Genomic DNA, 21,914 nt, shown 5'->3' with positions numbered 1-21,914 from the left:
AGTGCAAATAGTATCTTTCTGTTTACATTCACCAAAACCCTGCGGAAATCTCACATGCGAAGGTGCATTCTAAAAATCATGTACATTAGTACAACAAAGTTTGCATAAAAATTATATAATTTTCCCGAATAAACAGCTGTCATGGATGCAAAGAGCTATATTTTTGGAGAAACAATTATTTTGATAAAAATATAAATCTTTGTAACATCTAGTTTAAATGTTTATAGTTTTTCATTTGCTTTCCATCACGATATAATTTTCGAGACGTTTTTTCAAACACAACCAAATCACCCAACATGACATCATTTTGTCCAATCACAGAAAGGATTTTTCGAGCATGCGTATTCTGTTGCCATAGTTAAATGTCCTCAAGTTAAAAGGTCACAAACCGAAACTAAACCGACTACGTCGGAAAAAATTGTACGTAAGCTTATTTGAATTGTTCTATTTATATGAAGGTCCAATTACACCTGATGGTCAGAGGGAACCAGCCAGACCTGGTAAGGACAGGAAAGGAAATCTATATGATGTAGCGAGGAGTGATGGCAATGAACAACAGGGAAAAGCAACAGTGACAAAGGAAGAAAGTTTCAGAAGTTAGTCATATGAATAAAATTAACAAAAAAAATATATGAGAAATGTTATGGTTAAAAATGCTTAGCACTAGTGTGTGTTTAATGACCTTGACAACCCAGGAGGGTGGTGTATGGTTTGAAGCTTAACAAAAATATTACATAAAAAAAGCAACTTACTTAAAATCAAAACAAAGATGCAAAAAAATCGAAATAATCACTCAGAAGCTTAATTTATTTACCTTTTTTTCATTTTTATGGAAGTTTATTTTATGAACACAAAATCTCTATCAGTTTAACTTGGTATACAACAGAATTGATTGAAATACTTCATAACATGAGTTGTGCACCTTCTATTTTGTTGTTTTTTTTAGGTTTGCAATAATAAGGAAGGGCCTTACTGTAACTGGAATATATTTGGACAACTTTTCATTGTAAAATTTGTAGTAATGTATTGAATTTTTTAAATACTAAGGCTTTTCTACCTCAGGAATATATATTACCTGTATTTGGCAAAACTTTTAGGAATTTTTGGTCTTCAATGCTCTTCAACTTTGTACTTTATTTGGCCTCTTAAACATTTTTTGATTCAAGTGTCACTGATGAGTCTTTTGTAGACCAAATACACGCCTGGTGTGAATATAAAATTTTAATCCTGGTATCCATGATGAGCTTATTTACAAGTGAATTGAATGAAACTTATACATTTCTTCATACCATGTGTTGATTATTGCATCCTTTTTTACATGATAATCAGAATTATTTGAGTTTTCCCATAGCAAATTATGAACTTAAAATGTCTTCTTCCTTATAAGGAACTATGTGACAAGGCAAGATTTTCTACAGTAGAATGTCAGAAGTATTTGAATTGAACAATACCTGTGCAAAAAGTTTTAAGACAGTTTTGTCAAAAAAAAATTATAATGTCAGCTGTGTTACAAATCCATTACTTGGAACATTTGATTTTTACTTAAAAACTTTACAAGATAAAATTTGAATTTATTTTAATGTATAATTCACGCCACTACCTAACATGAAATAATTTAGGATGCATAAGTAGTTACATATATATTCATATTTTTATTAGGTGTGAATTCCTGGGATTCAGATGCAGATGAAAAGACTCTTCAGGAATTAAGGCAAAATTTTACTGTTGAGAAACAGAGAGAACAAGAAGCTGAATCGCTTAAACTTCAACTACAGCACCAAGGTACAACATTTTGGAATTTTGTGGTCCTCAATGTTCTTTAACTTTGTACTTGTTTGGCTTTCTAACTTTATTGATCTGAGCGTCACTGATGAGTCTTATGAAAATGAAATGTGCATCTGGCGTACATAATTATAAGCCTAGTACCTTTGATAACTATGAGTACAAACTATATAATCTTAACAATATTCTTTGATTCTTTTACATGAATACATTTATTTACAGAAGTGACATCAAACTTTATATAGATTTCTTCACATAAAAAATTACTACTAAAATGATCATACAATAGATTATACCACAAACAAGTGCAATTGTTAAGATCAACTGCGTGAAATAGCATACTGTGGATTCATTTATTTTCGTGGGTACCAATTTTTGTGGATTAAGGAAAACTTGCATTTTTGTGAACATTTGATTTCGTGGTTTTCCAAAAGTCTGCATTTAATCATACAGAAAATGTGCAATTCGTTGAACATTTAAATTCGTGGTTTCCCTGTACCCATGAAAATTGGTATCCAATGAATTATAATGAATCCACATTACATCTATATAGACTTTGTAAGTTCTTTATGCATAAAAGACCATTGATTTGATAAATGTTTTTGAGGATTAACAATGTTGAATAAACAAAAGTTTTTACAGATAATTGTAATGATAGAATGTCAGATAAACAACAACATGATTTAACTGTTTTTGTTTGGTACACATGTACAGTGTTTCAGTCATACATAGAAATGACATCTGTATAATATAATTGATATTTGTTATTTCTAAAAAGGACAGATAGTAGCTATATAGCTTATCAATAAGCTATATTTTAAATTTGTAATATTTGAAAATCATTTGTTTCTAGCAATCTATATAGCAGATGTGGTCAAATGGTCTACAGCCCTTGACATGAGGTTAAATGATTGGTGCTGTAGTGTTTCAAAGGTGTGAGTTAAAGCCCATTTAGAGACAAAACATTGTGGGCATAAAATTCTAACATTGTTGGTTGTAATTTTCAGACATTAAAATAAACATATGGTTGTGTTTATGTTTTTTAGATCCATTATATGATGACCCAATGGGTACAAACAGATCTGAACCTACATGGAAAAGTTTGACCAGTGGTTTCGGTGAAAAGATTGCCAGGCTTTCTGGAAGAGGCAAAACACCCAAAAATAATAACAGAAATCAAAATGTAAGTTTTCATAGATCCTATAAAGGCAGATTATTTTTTCATTGAGTGATTCAATCAGACTGATGGCAATGTTTAATACATGCTTATACAGTGTAACCTGCCTAATAAGATACCTGTGTATTCCAACACCCTACTTAAGGAGGTAGACCTAGGTTAAGGGAAATAACTCTTAAATTGTCAGTATGTTTGTGTCAACCATTTTCATAAGTATTTTCTAAGCTTCTAGGTTACATAGATTATTTCCAATCTGTTTCAGGTAAATTCTTAAAAAACATTGATGATACTTAACTTTTACAAACGCATAACTGATTTAAAGAGTTATCTCCCTGAACCAAGGTCTACCTCCTTAATCCTACATTTTTTTTAATCCTCCAGTGTGTCATATAACACAAGTTACACTGTAATTACATTTACATGTGTGTTAATCTGATTGGGTAACAGCAATCCCTCATCATTCTGAGTTAACCTTCATTTTAAAATGAAATGTATCATGCAGGATGCCACAAGCTTCTACAAGAAAGTGTACTGGTTGATAAATGAGAAACTTGATAGAAATTATGTTTTTATGAAAAAATGTAATACAGTAGACTCCGGCCAATTGGATACCCAAAATGTCAGCTAAAAATATCCGATTGTCCGATATATTCAATTAGCCGATGAACGTATATTCCTCCAAGTTTTTTTTTCAAAATTGACAGACACAACTCTTAGATACCAATAGCTATTATAGCTGATTTATTAATGGAAATTTGTAACTAATCTCAATGTTTTTTCAGGTACAAGTTTGGATAATTTGGTTGATTGAGTAATAGATCGATCAGTTGGTTATAATGTATTTTGTTTATCTGTCAGTCTATGGATTTTTTAATTATGTGTTGATTATCTGAATAAAATGTGTACCTCTTAAATAATGAGACTTGTTGTTTTTGCATGATTTGTTTCATTTGTGTGTTAAAACAGGTAAAAGTTAAAAATAACTATGAATTCACGGAAGTAGGCCACAGGTAAATCTATTAATAGCTACGAATTCTCTAAACTATAATCGTACCCGGATCTAATTTTCTACAGTTTTTTATTTATGAAACACATTTCCAATTTCAAGTAATACAACTATTTTCATGATTATAAAATTGGACATCAAGATGAGTCAAATTAATTTTTTCTTTTCTATCTTATCTGTCGTGGTTCAAAATAAAAGGCTGAATATTATGTAAATTAGGAAAATGGCGTATGTGTGTACAAGTTACATAATTCTATTTCACTTGGGATATGCTATTGACACACGACTCATTATTTTAACACGGGACTTCTATATATATTTTAATAAATTGTTGAGAAAAAGGTACATTTCATTCATATTTAATAAACATTGATGAACATCACGCACAGTTTATCATTTCTGTCGTGTCCTTGTTTGTGAAGTAAAATGATAACGATCACATTTGGAAAAACACATAACAAACACATCTTAGGCAAAATATAATATCAGATTCATAAAATAAACAAGAAAACAAGAAAAATATGTTTTATTTGTCTATAAAAGATCTTTTTTATTAATAAAATGGAACATTTCTGTACTGAAGTTTTCTTAAACTTCCTAATGGCGCAACTTCCGGCTTCATTTCCTGTCAAGAAAAATATGAAATTATTTCAAAATATTCGATTGTACATGGTTTTCACACATTTTTCATGAATTTTCCTATCCAATTCACCGATATATTCTAATAACCGATATTCGATTATCTGATGTATTTTGACTGAAATGTATAGGGAATGGTTCGGTGTTTTGAAATAATATTACAATAGCCGATATATTCGTTTAACCGATATCCGATTAGGTAGAGTCTACTGTAATAACAATTGAATGCTTCCTTTAGTAATTTTATAGTGTTGTAAAAGCAGTGTGCACACATTTTAGAATGTTTATACGACAAACAAAAACTGATCAATTCAAGTTAAACATGTACATCAAGACAAAAATAGAGTTCACCAAATCAAATGATAGATAAAACTATGTTTATGCTCTGTTTACCTGGACTTGAGGCAAGTTGTATATGGCATATTCAATATATATTTGTGTATGTAAAAAAGAAGATGTGGTATGATTGTCAATGAGACAACTATCCACAAAAGACTAAAATGGCACAAACATTAACAACTATAGGTCACCGTACAGCCTTCAACAATGAGCAAAGCCCATACTGTATAGTCAGCTATAAAAGGCGCCGATAAGACAATGTAAAACAATTCAAACGAGAAAACTAACGTATATATTTATTAAAACAATTAAATCTGCTTCATTTAGACTTTTATGGATATTTGTCTTATTGACAATTGTACGTCTCCTAATTTTCTATTTACATTATATAGAATAAAAAATAATTTACTTTCTAATTTTTAAGGATGTACCTCAGCAGTCAAGACAACGACAAGAGCAACGACCCCAGCAACCAGCGCCTAGTGACTTAAAACCTATAGCATTGAGGGCAACACAAGATATCTTCCGTGCTTCAGGGTTGGCAGATAAAGAAGAAGTTCCAGAATACTCAGAGGATGATTTAAAGATGTTCCAGTCATATGCATCCCCCATCTTCCCACCTTATGTGACGAAAGAAGATGAGGGAGCGTAAGTCATTAATTTTTAAAAAGGAGTATGTCCAGTAAGATCCCTTTTTGGCCCCAAAATATAGCAGTTTTACAAAATAGTTAAAATGTAAACTTTTAGTTATTTATTGGAAAGTAGAATGCTACTGCTACATAAATATGGGCTGTTTTTTACAATACAATGCACATATATCAGAACTAGCATATTCATTAAGTCATGCTAATTTACTGAAATCTTTACAATTTTAACATTTTAGTTAAATTTTAAACAGTTTCTGTCTTAAATGAATGTGGCTGCATTCGTGTTAATTTCTTAATATTAAAATGTAAGTTGTATTTGATGATAATACATAACATACATAGGTTGAGGATGAACATAGATATGGCCACTTTCATTTTTGACAAAAAAACATCTGAAAAGTAACATTTTTTGGCATATTAAATAAAGTTTTCATATTTAAGCTGAATCAGAGCGATTAAATGACTAAACTACTGTAGTTAAAATCTTTCACCTTAACTAATTAAATCAACTGAAATAGACATTTAAGTGTTAAAAAAAGTGATCAAAATCTTTCGTTAGATGAACCTGAAATGTGAGGCCAAAATGGGCCCTTACCGAACCTTATCTTTTATCAACAATTTTAACTTTTGCAGGTTTTCTGCTTTTGTTCTTGGTCCATGTTAGGTGATTCAACCAAATATTAAGAATAAGCTAAAGGAATTGATTATGTTTTCCACTCTTCAACTTTGCTGTGCATTATACTTATGTTAAGGGATTAAAGGAGCTGATGTGAAATAATGTTTAAATCAATAAATATTGCAAAATTATACACCAAATTCTTACACATTTAACGTATCTACACAATAAGTTTCATTTACAAGTTCCAGATATAACTACCAGAGGCTGAAAGTTAAGCTGTAGGCCTGAGACTCTCTTAGATAACCTACTTTTGGATTTGGAATATACAATTTTTAGATAGGTTACTTACTCTATGGTATGAAATCCTGGTACTCAGTCCAGAAAGAGCAAATTAAAGAATTTAATCAAGCTTACAATTGGTGCACTGTTTGGGAAAAACAAAATAGTGAATTTTCCCCCTAAAGATCACCTGTAATAAAGGTAATAAGAAAATAGAAAATTATAAAATTTCTAAACAAACAAAACCTTCCATTAATTATTTTTGCTTTAGCTACAGACAGTTTGCAGTCTTGGACAGTGTTGGAATGACAGGGTTAATATGATTTTGAACATATTTACTTCTGTTCATATTTAGTAGTTAAACCTATCTTATAAGTAATATTTTATTTCAAACAGAATGAAATTCAGGTAAGGAGAGTTTGATTTCCTTAACATGCAGTTTACTTTAAAATAAAATGAATCAAAGCTTTTTATATTTCCTTTGAACATGCAATGCAATACATAATCATTATGTTTGATATTGGGTTTTCCTATTTACTATTTGTATTTATACAGTGGAACCTGTTAAACTGACTAGCTATGGGGCTAGTGAAAAAAGGCCTGTTTGGACTGTGGGTTTGACCCTTGGTTAAATATTCAGGTTTCTGTTTTGACAGGAAGTTATTGACTTGTGAAGTCAGATATTTTATATTTAAAAAATTCTGTCTCATTGTAACTTGGAAACCGATAGACACAAATTTATACATTATTAACCTTCAGTTTCACTTTCTCTTTGAGTTCATTGTTTTAATTTGCATCGATCAGAATCCTGTCATTGTATTAATTGTTTACTGAGAGTTTCGGTTTACTTCTATTGTTAATTTCCTATGTTCGTATAGTCCATTAAAAATCAAGTTGAAATTTCATCATAATTGGGACATTGTGATACAATGTGCAATACCCATGAAGTTTGGTCGACTGGGTCTTCTGCATTATCAGGGTCTTTGTTTTAGGGGTTCTTAACAGGGAATCCATCATTTTGAAAATTTATATTTTTTATTCTGCTATTTGAATTTTTTTATTGAAGTTTAGTGTAAGTTCTATTGGAGATATATTCACCATTTCTTTGATTGAAACTTAATAGCCTTTTATAAAAAAACTGACTACTCTAAGTTCACAGTTTAACACCTTGCTAATTGATAATACTGAAAAATCATCTTGTTTGAACAATTGCTTGTTGACCGCATATGGATCAATACCGTTTTCATGATTAAAATATAATTAATAAACAAAACCATTTAGACAGGTAAAAAAATTGTAATTGAGAGAATTGGGAATGCATAATTTGATCAGTGTTTGGAATACACAGGGTCCAGTTTGAAGAGGGTAATTTTACAAAGTCTTTGAAGGGGAAAACTTTTAGTTTTCAATGGACAGGGAAAAAGGTTTATTATGGTCAGGTTTACCTAGGTTTTACTGCAAACTAGTGTCACTTGTTCTTTAACAGTACTCACTATTTATAAAGTTTGATATAAGGTATGGGGCAAAGTTTTAGGTTTATTTTTTATGAGTGTGGTTTTAGGGTAATATACAATGTATTAAGTTTGGAATTTAAATATATTAGTATTCAAGGTGCTAGCAGTTATATGTATGTATGCAGTATAACTTAGAACACATGTTCCCTATGATATGAATTTTATAATTTGTATGCCAAATTAGATATTTTACCTTATTATCTATTTCTTTGGCTAATTACCCATAATAGAAAAAAGATACTACTGTTTGCTAATATTTTGTTCACTTTATTATTGATTTTAGGATCAGATACATATCGAAACTTGATGTTTTTTGGCCCAAGAAATATAATCTCAAATATTTCATTACACATACAGAAATATGAACATTAATCGGTTAATTGTCACAATAAAAAACAAACAATATCTATTAATGTACTTGGCTTATTAGCCATAAAGAAAACAAAACTACAGTACTATTGGCTAATAATTAGTTCACTCTTTATAGATGTAAGGGTCAGATATTGGTACTTTTTTTGCCCAAGAAATATAATCCAAAATATGTATATGACTCAATTGTTAACATAGATTAGATTTGTAATTTGATGTTATGTTCTAATCATTATATTTGTACTAAATCTATATCTATTACATAAATCGTTATGTGATATAATATTTTTTATACTTTGCTATGGGTGTATTAATCTACTTTTATTGTAAGATTTATGTCTTAACTAGCTATTGTTTAATGTTGGTGATGATAATTAAATATGATAACTAGGTCATTTAGGTGGGCATTTGGAAAATAAGTCTTTTCGGTGATTGTTTGTGCACAACTCTTGTTTTGAGATTTGAAGAAAATTTAGATAAACAAAATTAGTTTTTTCCTAAACCATTTAATGGTACTTGTAGTTTTCCTGAATAATATTAGATGTTATAAAAATTTATTGTAAAAGGATTGATATTGATCATCTTATTTTATTAAGAAACCAAATTGTTTAATTACTTTCATTTTTAGCTCACCTGGCCCAAAGGGCCAAGTGAGCTTTTCCCATCACTTGGTGTCCGGCGTCCGTCGTCGTTGTCGTCCGTCGTCGTTAGCTTTTACAAAAATCTTCTCCTCTGAAACTACTGGGCCAAATTAAACCAAACTTAGCCACAATCATTATTAGGGTATCTAGTTTAAAAAATGTGTGGCGTGACCGGGTCAACCAACCAAAATGGCTGCCACGGCTAAAAATAGAACATAGGGGTAAAATGCAGTTTTTGGCTTATAACTCAAAAACCAAAGCATTTAGAGCAAATCTGACAAGGGGTATAATTGTTGATCAGGTGAAGATCTATCTGCCCTGAAATTTTCAGAGGAATCGGACAACCCTTTGTTGGGTTGCTACCCCTGAATTTGTAATTTTAAGGAAATTTTGCTGTTTTTGGTTATTATCTTAAATATTATTATAGATAGAGATACACTTTAAACAGCAATAATGTTCAGCAAAGTAGGATTTACAAATAAGTCAAATTACCGAAATGGTCAGTTGGCCCCTTTAGGAGTTATTGCCCTTTATAGTAAATTTTTAACCTATTTTCGTAAATCTTTGTTATCTTTTACAAAAATCTTCTCCTCTGAAACTACTTGGCCAAATTAATCCAAACTTGGCAACAATCATCTTTGGGGTATCTTTTTTAAAAAATGTGTCTGGTGACCCGGCCATCAAATCAAGATGGCCGCCACAGCTAAAAATAGAACATAGGGGTAAAATGCAGTTTTGGCTTATAACTCAAAAGCCAAAGCATTTAGAGCAAATCTGACGAATTAAATTGTTTCATCAGGTGAAGATCTATCTGCCCTGAAATTTTCAGATGAATCTCACAACCCGTTCTTGGGTTGCTGCCCCTGAATCGGTAATTTTAAGGAAATTTTGCTGTTTTTGGTTATTATCTTGAATATTATTATAGATAAAGATAAACTGTGAACAGCAATAATGTTCAGCAAAGTAAGATTTACAAATAAGTGAACATGACCGAAATGGTCAATTGACCCCCTAAGGAGTTATTGTTCTTTATAGTAAATTTTTTACAATTTTCATAAAATTTGTAAATTTTTATCAACATTTTCCACTGAAACTACTGGGCCAAGTTCATTATAGATAAAGATAATTGTAAGCAGCAAGACTGTTTATTAAAGTAAGATTTACAAACACATCACCAAAACACAATTTTGTCATGAATCCATCTGCTTCCTTTGTTTAATATTCACATAGACCAAGGTGAGCGACACAGGCTCTTTAGAGCCTCTAGTTTTCATTTAAAATATCACTTGCGTGATTATTAGTTACTATTAATAGTAATAACTCATTCAATAATGTTAACAAACAATTGAATACAATGTACATCAGTACATTTATATAAACCTTTTACTTTAAAAACAATTATCAAAAGTCTGTTTATTTCAAATGCTAGTCATTAACTTAGCTTTGACTTTTTGCCATTTCTACTCAAGATTCTTACTAAGAAGAAATTAAAAGAATAAGAAACAAAACAGTAAGAATCAAGACATACAAAAATAAAAAAAAAATAAAAAAATGAAATATAATTAAAGACAAAAAAATAATAATAAAGTAACAGACAAAAACAATATTTTATTCTACATTTAAAAAAAAGGTGAAATGTCAATTTTAAAAGAAACCCAACTTACCTGTACAGGTAAATTTTAATGAAACATATACCAGCTGAAAACTTCAACCCTGATTGATTTTAACAGGTAACATAATTAGATAAAAAATCTGGCTATGATTTATGACCCCCAATAAATGGCCAACATCTCAAGATTGAATACCCCAATAAATGTTCACCATTGGATGTTGACCATGCAAGAGCGTGGACATAACTAAGAGGAAGTCCAGGCTGTACTGTATATGCAGTTGCTGCCATGTTCATAACATGTTCTTATGTTATTTATAGCGCATCAGATTTAGAGTCAAAATACCTCAAAATTCAGAAAAGCAGTCTCAGTAAGAAAGAATACAAACTGTATCCCATTTTCTTTAAAAACGCCCCCCCCCCCTTTTCTAATAGATATTACATTCCTTAGCCTTGAATAATAAAAATAAAATGTTGTTGGCTTTGAATAAAGTTGAAGGTTTCGGATTTGGTTTTAAGATATTTGTTTGTGCCGCAAAAGGATATGATTGCTTGCTATCAACCAATAATATTTTACTTGTTTGCAAATTTTTATGCCCCATTTATTGGCATTATGTTTCCTGGTCTGTTCGTTTGTCAGTTCATCATACTGTTCGTTCATTTGTCCGTCTGTCCAACCTCAGGTTAAAAGTTTTTGGTCGCAGTATTTTTTGATGAAGTTGAAGACTAATCAACTTGTAACTTAGAACACATGTTCCCTATGATATGAATTTTATAATTTGTATGCCAAATTAGATATTTTACCTTATTATCTATTTCTTTGGCTAATTAGCCATAATAGAAAAAAGATACTACTGTTTGCTTATATTTTGTTCACTTTATTATTGATTTTAGGATCAGATACATATCGAAACTTGATGTTTTTTGGCCCAAGAAATATAATCTCAAATATATCATTACATATACAGAAATGCAACATTAATCGGTTAATTGTCACATTAAAAAACAAACAATATCTATTACTGTACTTGGCTGATTAGCCATAAAGAAAACAAAACTACAGTACTATTGGCTAATAATTAGTTCACTCTTTATAGATTTAAGGGTCAGATATTGGTACTTTTTTGCCCAAGAAATATAATCCAAAATATGTATGACTTAATTGTTAACATAGATTAGATTTGTAATTTGATGTTATATTCTAATCATGATATTTGTACTAAATCTATATCTATTACATAAATCGTTATGTGATATAATATGTTTTCTATTTTGCTGTGGGTGTATTATGCTACTTTTATTGTAAGATTTATGTCTGAACTAGCTATTGTTTAATGTTGGTGATGATAATTAGAAAAATAAAAGCGCATATGTCATGTATTGGTAAAAAGGTACAGACAATTAAGTTGCAGACATTTCTCAGTCTTTCTTGAACAATAAAATTTACTGCCACAAAATAAGAAATAGGGCTGAGAGTAGAGTTTAATGAATAATAACAATCAATCAATCATAATTTCTGTTATTTTGATTGCTTTGTTTTCCAATGATTTTGAGATATTGGACTAGATGATTTATTTAAATGTTTTGGGTGTTTTTTGCTGTTGTCAAATTGCTTTAAAACTTTCTTCATATAATCATTTGAAAATTTACATTTTTAAAAGAGTTAGATTAATCCTTTTTTTTTATATGTTTCACTTTGGAAGATGCTGTTTTTGTACATTACCTGTTAGAAGGGTTAGACATTGAGGCATCACTCAATGATATTATAATTGATTCATTTTTATCCTGTTTATTTTTTCAGATATACCTATTATTTTGGCCATACTAACAACCTACAACAGTATGAAGTAGAAGATGAAGCTGAGCAGGCATTTATGCCAAAGATTGCTGAAAAGTAAGTGTAAAAGATGGACGAAAGATACCAGAGGGACAGTCAAACTCATAAATCGAAAAAAAACCTGACAAGGCCATGGCTAAAAATGAAAAAAGACAAACAAAAGTACACATGACACAACACAGTAAATTAAAGAATAAGCAACACATAACCCCACCTAAATCTAGGGGTGATCTCAGGTGCTCCGGAAGGGTAAGCAGATCCTGCTCCACATGTGACACCTGTCATGTTACTTATGTATCATATTTGACTTGTTACACAATGAATATTGATTGAACATTTGTGTTCACAGCTGATTTTCAAATGTTAAGATTGACTTGATTATTAAACTATTTTGATTTCTTTTTTACAAACTTATAAAATTGTGAACTTAAAAGAATGTAGAATACTTGAAAAGATTTTAATTTCAATAACTTCTCCACCAATAAGATCTGACCACCATGAAATAGCCACTAATGCTGGATGTGGCATTAAACACCAAAAATCACTGAAAAAATCTAAACTAATCATTGCACATGTCTAATATATTTGAGTATATCATAATTAAAGTTTTCATGAAAAGGGAATTGCCTCCCCTTAATCACTGCAATGTTAAATGATCAATGCATAAATAAGGCCGTTAGTTTTTTTGTTTGAATTGTTTTCAATTGTCATTTTCGGGGCCCTTTACGTCTGACTATGCGATGTGGGCTTTGCTTATTGTTGAAGGCCATACGGTGACCTATAGTTGTTAATTTCTATGTTATTTTGGTCTCTTCTGGAGAGTTTCATTGGCAATCATACCACATCTTCTTATATAAACAAATAATATGATTTGAATTGTATGGATAAGGATTTGTAAAGGCATTTCCTTTTGTCAAATCTCTTTATTTAGATGAACAAATATGATGTTTCAACATTCAAATATTATGACTTTGAATAGATAACTAGAAACTTTATTTGAACTGATTATATTCTTGTGATTGCTTCAAAAATTTATACAATCTAAGTTTCACCTTAAATATCAATATCTGGCTATTTTCAACACGTATCTATGATTGTGCAAGGTGTCTGTCTGCAGTGTCATAATTACTTTATTTGGTAAATTTGTATAGGACAATGCCAATTTAAATATAAGAAAAACATGTAGACACGGGGTATTTATTATAAATTACTTTGAGGAAATGGGAGGGGATGTTTATAGTTTTCAATACAAATAGTATGAACATGATGAAAGTGAAAGAAACGTCATGTTTTGTCAAATGATTTTTTCATAAAATAATTCATTTTTCAGATTTGAAAGAATTCTGACAAGAATTTATCAAGAATTTTTTGGAGTTATTAGAATAATCACCAGCATAGCAATACTACTACTTGTGGAGACTCTAAACTATGTGTTGAAGTATGTTTTACAACCACTAGTGGTAGGAGTCCTGGGAACAATTGGAGAATTTTTCTTTAAACCATTGCTTTCCATATTTTTCAATGGATTTGTTCAGCCTTTTGGAATTTTCCTGTGGAATGCAGCTGTAAGCTTTAGACATATGTTTGGACCCCTTGGAGACATCTTACGGAGAATACTGAAGGAGGTAGCGATGTGCTGTAAATCATTTAAACCTATTGAGATACATTGGAAAACAGGAACAAAATCTGATATTCAAAATGTCTGATTAAAACAAGGAATATGTGATACAGCAGTTCTTTAATAGCAAATTTTTTTAAGAAAAAAAAAGTAGAAATATTTTTTTGTCAGCAATTATTTGAAACTATGACAAATGTATTAAACAAGAATATTCTGATCTGTCAGCAATTATTTTAAAGCAGTTTTGTGTTTACAAATGGACATTTTGTCATTATATTTCATTTTAATTCCTGGGCGAGTTTCTTTTATCATTTAATAATAAATCATCTTTTACTTTGCAAATACAATGTTTCCTTGTCAGATTTTTTTTGAATAAAATTCTCATCATTTTCAATTTCAAGTTAAAATCACAAAGAGAATTTCAAATGAATTCAAAGTTTATCATCCTCATTATTATGTTAAATATATTTTGTAAAGTTTGCAATAATATTAAGAATGTCTTTTATACATATTCTTATTTCATTTTGAAATTGCTGATTATTGCAAGGAAGTGAGTGGTTGTGAATTTGTTTTAACAGAAATGAAACCAATCTTGTAATAAATATGTATACTATGACAGTTGTCAATCATACCACATCTTTTTTTTTACATATGAAATGATTAACATACAATTGTTTAAGTTTTCAATAATGTAGAATTATTATTAATGTATTTCAAACCATATGAGGAATTGATTGAAATATCTGACACAAAAATGTTAAAACCTTAAAATTTTCATGATTATCACTTGTATTTTGAATAAAACAAATTAGTGAACCAATTGATATATAGGTCACTGAGGTGTTCATAAAAAGGATATAGTAATATTCAAGGTCAGTATTTCATAGATGGTCATGGTGAAAAGGAATGTCAGAAGAACATAATGCTTTTGCAATAACAGATATTTGTGGCATACAAAAACTGATTATTTGGACTAGTTTCATTGAAGCACATATGCATACTGAATATCATTCGTTTATTGAAAAATTATGTCTAATGTTTAGACTTTTCAACTTATGATAATGTTTTTTTCTTGCAGAAAAACATTTTGAAAAACAATTAAAATAGTAAGGCTTATAAAATGATAAGTATAGAAAATAATACACTGGTGTAAATAAATGGTCCAGACAATTTTTTCTTGAATTAAAATTCACTATTTGTTATAATTTTAGTACACTTTTACTATAGTTAGTTTATTCCATAATGAGATCTGTAGTAATTGACCCTGAACTATTACACATTTGTTTTAGGGGCCAACTGAAGCCCACCTTGGGGTGCATTTTAGGGGCCAGTTGAAACCCACCTTGAGGTACAGGACTTTATCTCTGTGTTGAAAACCCTTTGGTGGTCTTTGGCTGTCTGCTGCTCTATGATTTAGGTGTTGCCTCTTTTACATATTTCCCATTTCCATTCTCAAATTTATTTGGGAAATTTTAAATATAGACAAAAAAATTTAAAAGATTGAAAGACAAATCTCATTTCAGTTAACATCATCATTGTTTGTTTAAACTGCAATGTAAAAATCATTCAAATGCAATGTTTATTTATTTTGAAATGTTTTCATATTATGCATGACTTATTGTGATATTGTAAATAATATTGACTTTTTAAAATTTACTATGTTTTTTATACTTGTTATATTATTATGACTGATTTTTGTTTTAGAAATCAAAAGTGTTAAAATATGTTTACGAATATAATCAAATTATGTTTATTTCTTTATTTATTTCACAGATTTTATTCATTTTACAATATTTTTTGTTTTATATATGAGCACAATATTTTGTGATTTAATAATCTATTTGAGTGTATTAGTTAATAGACCATAGATTTGTGTGGACCAGTTAGTGCTTTTAACCTAAAACAGTCTTGTAAATAATGTGGTTTTATTATTATATTATTATATTCATGGGGTACTAATTTACGCTTTTTTTAGGTTATATGTGAACCACAAATTTCAATATTCAAATAAAATAACCAGTTTCCTTTAGGCTAGCTTGATAATATCTATTTGAAAACCTACAAATAAAATATTCACTTAATTACAGTTTTTCTTGAATCCACAAATTTAAACCCTGAATATAATAAACCAATCCACAGTAGTTAAAATACTTTAGGTCAGTTAATATTTATAATTAGTTCAATGGTGTAGAACAATGATGAATGAGTATTCAGACAATTATCAAACAATTTATCCCTGCATTGCATTGAGTACTGTGCTTATTGCTGTATTTTGTCTATTCACATTGGCTAGGTGTAAAGGGGAGGGTGAGATCTCACAGAATATTATGTGCCTGTCTAAAGTCGGGAGCCTCTTGATCTGACCTTTGTAAGTCTTGTATATTTAAAATTAAGTTTATTTATATGTTTAGGAGTTTAGTGGGATGTCCATTTTTATTAAACTAGTACATATTTTCTTTAGGAGACCTCTAAAGACCATCTCTAGATATAGGGTTATCTTGCTGTGTTGTAGACCCATGGATGGCCTTTTGAGACTGTTTTCTGTATTTTAGTCAGGTTGTTGTCTCTTTGACACATTCACCATTGCCAATTTTATACAAATATAATAATACATTTACAGTGGCTTTTAATACATAAATATCATTTACCAATCTCCATCCTTTGCTCCTTGGTCTTTAACTGTTGTTACAAACATCAGGAAAAAATAATAAAACCAAAAGGATGGTAATTAGTTTTAGAAATGCATTAATTTATTGATCAATGTGAAAGCAGCTAGTACAATTTTATAAGTGAAACATATTTAATTCATTTAATGGTATTTTCTGTATCTAGAAAATTCAGTTAATTTTCTCTGAAATGGTTTTGATGGGTAATTATCTATTATTTAGTAACATGTTCAAGATAACAATGAGGAGTTATTGAATAATTAGTAAAGTTCCACAGCAATATGTTGCTTCCATGCAATTGGTTGTTAAACCATGTCAATTAAAAGACTGAGGTGTAAACTAGTTTGAGAAATGCATTGATATATATAATATATTGACAACACCTAGTATATTTAATAAGTGAAACATAGATTTTTTATTGGTATTTTCTGTATCTAGAAAATTCCATTATTCTGTAAAATTGGTTTGATGGATAATTATTAATTTACTAGTGACATGATCAAGATAACAATGAAAAGATTTTAAAATCAGAAACGTACCAAATCTACATGTTACTTTTATGCAACGGGTTGTAACACCATGTCAATTTTACAGGGGAGGTGTTAACTAACTTGAGAAATTTATTGATCTATGTGGGAGCACTTTGTACATAATTCTATTATTCTTCTGTGAAATGGTTTTGATGGGTAATTATTAATTATCTAGTTACACGATCAAGATTTCTATGAGGAGTTGCTTTATAATCAGAAAAGTTCTAGATTTACAATAAAAAAAAAGGTATACTTCACCTTAATGTTGCTTCCATAAAGACTTTTTCACAAGAAAATATTATTTTCCTGATATTTTTGCCGCAAATTATCATAACATGTATTCAAAACAAGTTTATATTTTCTTTTTACGCATAAGGCAGAAATTAAGTGTTTTGTGGCAGGTATAGATACTTAATCCATAGTCAAATACTTGATGATTTTAAAACCAATATTCAATTATGTAGTAATCATAATATTTACAATTCTTATAGTCTTATTATTTTTTTTTATTATAAATTGATGTCAAATGAACACATCAATAACTTATCAACTGTAATTTGATATTTACTGTACTTTCCTATTGCAATGAATAGCATAATACCCATACATCTATAAATGCTTTGTTTTAGTATTTTGAAACTCATACAAAGATTTTATAACTCCAACTCCAAAGTTTCAAAATGCTGTAACTTTCTTACTAATGCTTGAAAATTTATAAAAGTGGTAGTTATGGAATACTCTTTCAAAAAAATGCAATATTAATGTTGGTATTATGCAACAATTATGTAACCAATCATAATTTTAACTGTATCTAAAATATTTTTCCAAAAATTTCCACTTTCGACTGAAATTAGCATCTGTGTAGGTATCCCTGGAGGATTGATTTTCTTATATGTTGTACCTATGGCCATTATCTACAAAACGTGTCTCAGATTTCAGATAGAATGTATAGAACAAACTTTACACCTAATTAAACATTATCACCTTTTATGTGGTTAGGATGTTCACACTCATTAGAGATTATTGAGAGAATAGGGACAATTTGAGACACCCTTTTGAAATTTTTTCCGTAAAGTTAAAGAGATGATAGTGCTTAATTCATTCAAGTGAAATGACCAAGATTTTGCCACTAATTACATAATATTGATTACATAATAAAAATATTCATTCATTTAAAAGATTAATCTTTTATCTTTCTATGTATACCTCTTTTTGTTATGCATTTAAAAGAAAGTTACAGCATTTTAAAGGTAGATGATTGGAAGTAAAACAAATCTTTGTATTGTGCTACCTTAAATCACCAAAAATCCTCTTTTCACAATTTGTTTTTTCATTTTTCATATTTTTTTTACCACTGAGACGATTATGTAGACATTGGAAGTATTACAGGAAAATAAAAGAACACATTTCAAATCCGTCCACACAACATATTTGTGCTTTTATTTGTAAAGGATAAAAAAGGATATTTACCAGTTTTATGTATATTTGTAATTGATTCGTGAAATTCAGCTTACTTAAGATAAACACATTTGAAATCACATATGTTTTGTCTGATCTTATACTGTAAATTCTGAAATTATTGCAATGTTTTATATTACTGCAAAAAATGTGACAGGGTTGAAATAGCAATAATTTAACCTTGCATTTTGAAAATTTTTATATAAATTAAACAGTATGTTTCTCAATATGGAAAAATTAAAATCACATTTTAGTCTAAAATGACAAAATTGCAATAATATATGCACACAATAATTTATGAATTTAAGGTACAAAAAAGTGGAATTTTAGTAAATAAGTGAATTTAATAAAAGATCTAAAGCAAAGTATTAAAGTTGCTGAGGGACAAACACAGTATATTCTCACGGCAATATCCATTCTCCATCAAAACCATTTGACCTAGGACCATTTATTAGCACCAAATTAAACATTAACTAAAACCTGTATAAAATGGGAAATAGAAGTATTGAGAAAAAACTGAACATAAGATATTCTGGTATCTAAACATGTCAGTATAATAAGACAAAGGTTAAATAAGGTATCATTGGAAATACCATACTTCTGATTCTTTTAAAAAAAAATCAAATGGCACTGAAAAATACATACTGTGGATTCATTATTATCCGTTGGATACCAATGTTCATGGCGTTTGTTCTTACAGGTGAACTGGGAAGTAAAATGTTCAATGAACAACAAATTTTGTAAAGGCTTGTATGCAAATTTATCAAAACCTCGAAATTAGCTCTCCAAGATCATGCAAGTTTTCCTTAATTCACTAAAATTGGTACCCGCAAAAACTAAATCAATCCACAGTATTACTTAGATATTTGCTCATTCATCTGTAGATACTTTTTCTTGTCATTCAAAATTATATGTTGCTCAAATTTCCTGTCTCTAATTAATCAAATTTTGTAATCAGAGAATTTGCATTTATTATTTTTTTTATATTATAATAAAGTATGACAGTGCACAATATATTATTTATAAATCATAACATTATATTGTATAAGTTTGATCTAAAGAAGGATTTATGTTTATTTTCCCTGTCTGTTTATAAAATAAAATGAACATAAACTGATGGTTTCCATTTATTTCTGGCTATATGCATAATTTTGAAGAGTACCATAACTTTCTTTTATTGAAGACCACTACTTCCAGTGATTGATTTGTTTGTAATATACTATCCCAATCAAAGTGGATTTTAGTTCAACTTATGAAATTCATATTAAAACACTTGTATTGATAATTCTAGAGAAAAAACTAATAGTCCAGAAGTTTGGTGTCTATATGAACGAAAATGATTAGCACTTTGGAGTTTATAAGATATTCTTGAGATTGTGTTTCCATGATACATCAATACTGCTTACCAGCCAATTTAATCAACAACAAAAACAGTGGAATCAATCGAAAAGATTTGTGCAGCCTGTGACTTTTGTTGCAGTAAGCTCAACATATTATGAATAGTTAACTGTGCGGTGACATTAACTACTATTTTGTAACTTCTTAAAAGTTTTATATTTTAGAAGATGGAAGACCTGGATGCTACATACTTTGTATATAGATGCCTTATATTTTCGTCTGTCACATGCCCATTGTTAGATTTGAAATGTAATTCCAAATTGTTGGGTTACTTCATTAATTATTACTGAAGTTATTTATTTTATTTGTAATACTTGTAGATACGATTTGGGGTATTTGCGCATACATGTAACGTTGCGCTCTTATGAATTGTTATATTTCCCGTTTTTAAAGTTTTATGACGTTTAGCCTTTTACGTACGTTACGTTGTCTAGTTTTTATTCATTACAAATTATTTGATTACGGAGACACATCGTTATTTATAGAGAGATCATAATCGGTAAGAAATAATTTATGTACATTTTTAAGAACAATATTTATTTAAAGAAAGAATATCAAGAATTGTAAAAGTATTTATAAAGTAATATTTATTTCAATTAACTTTTTACTTTAACAAGTTATTCATTAAGCGTGAAAGAAAGTGTTTCCTATTGTTTGTTTAGTATTATGATTTTAGTGTTTTAAGTTATATTTTAACTTCCGATGTATGCTTATGTGTATTTGTATTCTATTGTAGAGAATCGGTTGATATAATATATGAGTATAAGAAGCCAAAATTATGTGTAATTTTGAGGAATAAAAGATACATATTTATACCGCATACTTGAATTATCGTCTTATTATAATTTGATACCTGCCTGAATGATGTGATCCGCTACACCCATTGTTCTTGACCTCATTTTTATGGTGCAGTTAAAAACTACTTAAAAAGTGCTAATTTCTCTATTATTATGAGTAATAGGATGACTATGTTTGGTATGTTCTTACCTTGCAAGGTCCTCATGCCCGTCATATATTTTCACTTCACCTTGACATCATTGTATTGATCAGTGTACAAGGTTAAATTTTGACTGTCAAGTTCATATCTCAGATACTATAAGCGTGTAGCATATTTGGTTCATGGTAGGATTGTAAGCCGTACATGTCCAACTGGCAGGTGTCGAATGACCTCGACCTCATTTTCGTGGTTCAGTGACTACAGTAAAGTTTTTGTGTTTTGGTCTGTTTTTCCTTAAACTATAAACAAGAAACTAATATATTTGTTGTATTAAAGGATTGTAAGCTGTATTGTATATGTCTGTTTGGCAGGTATCATCTAACCTTGACCTCATTATTGTGAATCATTGGTTTATCTTAAGTTTGTTTCTTAGATACTTAAAGCTGGAGGTCAACTATATATAATGCATAAATATATTGTAAGGTGTACATGTCTTCTTGACGTGGTTCGTCTGACCTTGACCTCATTTTTCATTTCGTGATATCGTGATAATTGTTAGCAAGAAACTACACACCCTACTGGAATACCTGCTTTGACCTCTATTTAAGTTGAGACTTTCTAATACTGTCAAATTTGTGTTATTTGTTATTATTTTATTAGCCTGTTTATCCATTGAAAACCTTATTTCATTTCAAACTTTCATATTTGATCAAATTAAAATACTTAAAAGTTTGTTGATACTGGAAATAAGTCATCAAGTTATTCAGAGAATAACACAAAGGGCACTTGCCCATCTAGAGCACCTCAAATCTACATTGGATGTTGTTATTTGTCAATATTTAGATTTTT

The 21,914-nt window shown here is 29.5% G+C and overlaps 1 protein-coding gene across 1 annotated transcript in view; it reads left to right on the top strand.

Annotated features, from left to right (window-relative positions):
* Positions 1 to 20,948, top strand: part of LOC134685271 (uncharacterized) — a 29,341-nt gene extending 8,393 nt beyond the window's left edge. Inside the window, exons 5-10 of the mRNA XM_063544868.1 lie at positions 459 to 596; positions 1,660 to 1,782; positions 2,829 to 2,965; positions 5,368 to 5,591; positions 12,423 to 12,515; positions 13,789 to 20,948. Coding sequence (XP_063400938.1) covers positions 459 to 596; positions 1,660 to 1,782; positions 2,829 to 2,965; positions 5,368 to 5,591; positions 12,423 to 12,515; positions 13,789 to 14,164 — 1,091 coding nt within the window. The 3' untranslated portion in view covers positions 14,165 to 20,948. The remainder of the gene's footprint in view (positions 1 to 458; positions 597 to 1,659; positions 1,783 to 2,828; positions 2,966 to 5,367; positions 5,592 to 12,422; positions 12,516 to 13,788) is intronic.
* The last annotated feature ends 966 nt before the right edge of the window (positions 20,949 to 21,914 follow it).

This window comes from Mytilus trossulus, chromosome 9, assembly GCF_036588685.1.
Source record: "Mytilus trossulus isolate FHL-02 chromosome 9, PNRI_Mtr1.1.1.hap1, whole genome shotgun sequence".
NCBI classification, from domain to species: domain Eukaryota; kingdom Metazoa; phylum Mollusca; class Bivalvia; order Mytilida; family Mytilidae; genus Mytilus; species Mytilus trossulus.
Note: the sequence above shows the minus strand (reverse complement) of the source record. Positions and strands in the feature narration are given on the sequence as shown.